The sequence below is a fragment of the Myotis brandtii genome, unplaced genomic scaffold (assembly GCF_000412655.1).
Source record: "Myotis brandtii unplaced genomic scaffold, ASM41265v1 scaffold632, whole genome shotgun sequence".
Lineage (NCBI taxonomy): Eukaryota > Metazoa > Chordata > Mammalia > Chiroptera > Vespertilionidae > Myotis > Myotis brandtii.
This window is the reverse complement of record NW_005370419.1, coordinates 173,449-175,097: the sequence shown is the minus strand read 5'-3', so window position 1 is coordinate 175,097 and position 1,649 is coordinate 173,449. Positions and strand designations below refer to the sequence as shown.

The 1,649-nt window shown below is 56.6% G+C and overlaps 1 protein-coding gene across 1 annotated transcript in view; it reads right to left on the bottom strand.

Annotated features, from left to right (window-relative positions):
* The window catches only part of RNF213 (ring finger protein 213), a gene marked incomplete at its 5' end in the record, with an annotated part of 65,748 nt that overhangs the window by 53,975 nt on the left and 10,124 nt on the right, over positions 1 to 1,649 (bottom strand). The window contains 1 exon segment of the mRNA XM_014528383.1: positions 1,573 to 1,645. Coding sequence (XP_014383869.1) covers positions 1,573 to 1,645 — 73 coding nt within the window.

The window sequence follows — 1,649 nt, the reverse complement described above, 5'->3', positions numbered from 1 at the left end:
CCCGCACTTTCCTGTCGTGAGAAACGCCGCGCGGAGCGCAGTCGGCAGTGCACCTGCGCTTTGTACCCTGAACCTCCTTCGTCCCGAGCCCGCCCGCCCTCACATGGCGCCTACATTTAGGCCTCTTTCTGCTTCCCCATCCAGACACAAATGCTGTCCTTCTTTAGCTGCAAAGTGTTTACCAAAAGTTTCAGTAGTTAGTAAAGAGAGAGAGAGAGAGAGAGAGAGAGAGAGAGAGAGTTTACAACAGATACTTTCTGATATTTAAAAGGATAAAAGGGCCCTGGCCCGTGTTGCTCAATGGTTAAAACGGCGGCCTGTACACCAGAGTGTTTTGGGTTCGACTCCCAGTTAAGGGCACGTACCTGGGTTACAGGTTCCATCCCCGGCCCCAGTCAAGGTGTGCGCAGGAGGCAACCAATCGATGTGTCTCTCTCACATCGATGTGTCTCTATCTTCTCTCTCTCTCCCTCCGTTTTCCCCTCCTGCCCCCCGCCTCCCTCCCTCTCTTCCATTCTCTCTAAAATCAATGGGAAAAGATCCTCAGGTTCGGATTAAATAAACAAAAGGATGAAAGAATGCCAGGGATGAAACGTTTGTTGAACATAAAAAACAACTTAATGTAACACATCACATCATAGAAAGAAGTCGCATGGCCGTCTCAATAGGCTAAGGAAAGTACTAGACACAATCCAAGCCCTTTCATGAAGAAAACCACCCCCCCCCCCCCGGGCCCGGAGGCACTCCCTCCGGGAAAGGGCCTGGGCCCAGCTGACCCCACACTCGGGGGAGCGGGAATCAAGACGAGGGCCCTGCTCTCCACGCAACGTGGCCTGGAGCTTCTGCCGCGCAGTCAGCAAGGACGGGCGTGACAGGCCCAGATTAGAAGGAAGAAAAGCCATTCACAGGTGACATGAGCTTCTTATAGAGAACCCCAAAGTACACCCACATGCACACGCACACGCACACATGCCTCCACACGCACACATGCCTACATGTGCACACACATCTATACACATGCCTATGCATGCATGGCTACACGTGTGCATATACGTTATGTGCACGTACATGCATACAAGTGTGCACATGCCTACACAAGTACGCACGCACCCACCCAAGCATACAGAGGAGGAGGCTTCCCCTGAGAGGCGATGTGGGGCAGACTATCTCCCTATTTTGCAGAAAAAATCCCTAAGTGGCTGGACAGGGTCCCTTTTCCTCCATAAATGTGTTGTCAACCTTTGGCCTCTCTCACTGCGCAGGTGCGGGGTCGGAGACAGCGCACACCAGGAGCGGGGACCTCACGGGACCTTCAGGAGCGGCGGGGACACCGCCGGACTCAAGGTGACATGTGCGCGGCTGGGTTGACCACACGTCACAGCGCGCACTGCGGGAATCTGAGCGGCACCTCCAGGAGCTGGTCCAGGGTCCCGGGTTCCAGCCCTTCCGGCCCTGGCCAGCCCTTCCCGATGACGTCCCTGCCGACCTCGGAGGCAGCTGGGACCCTGAATGCACCCGGGCGCCTGCTCACCTGGCAGCGGGGACCCTGAACGCACCCGGGTGCCTGCTCACCTGGCAGGCCGAGCTGACGGCCTCGATGACGCAGTTCTCGAAGCACCTGGACACACTGTCGTCGGCACGGCGGCCGC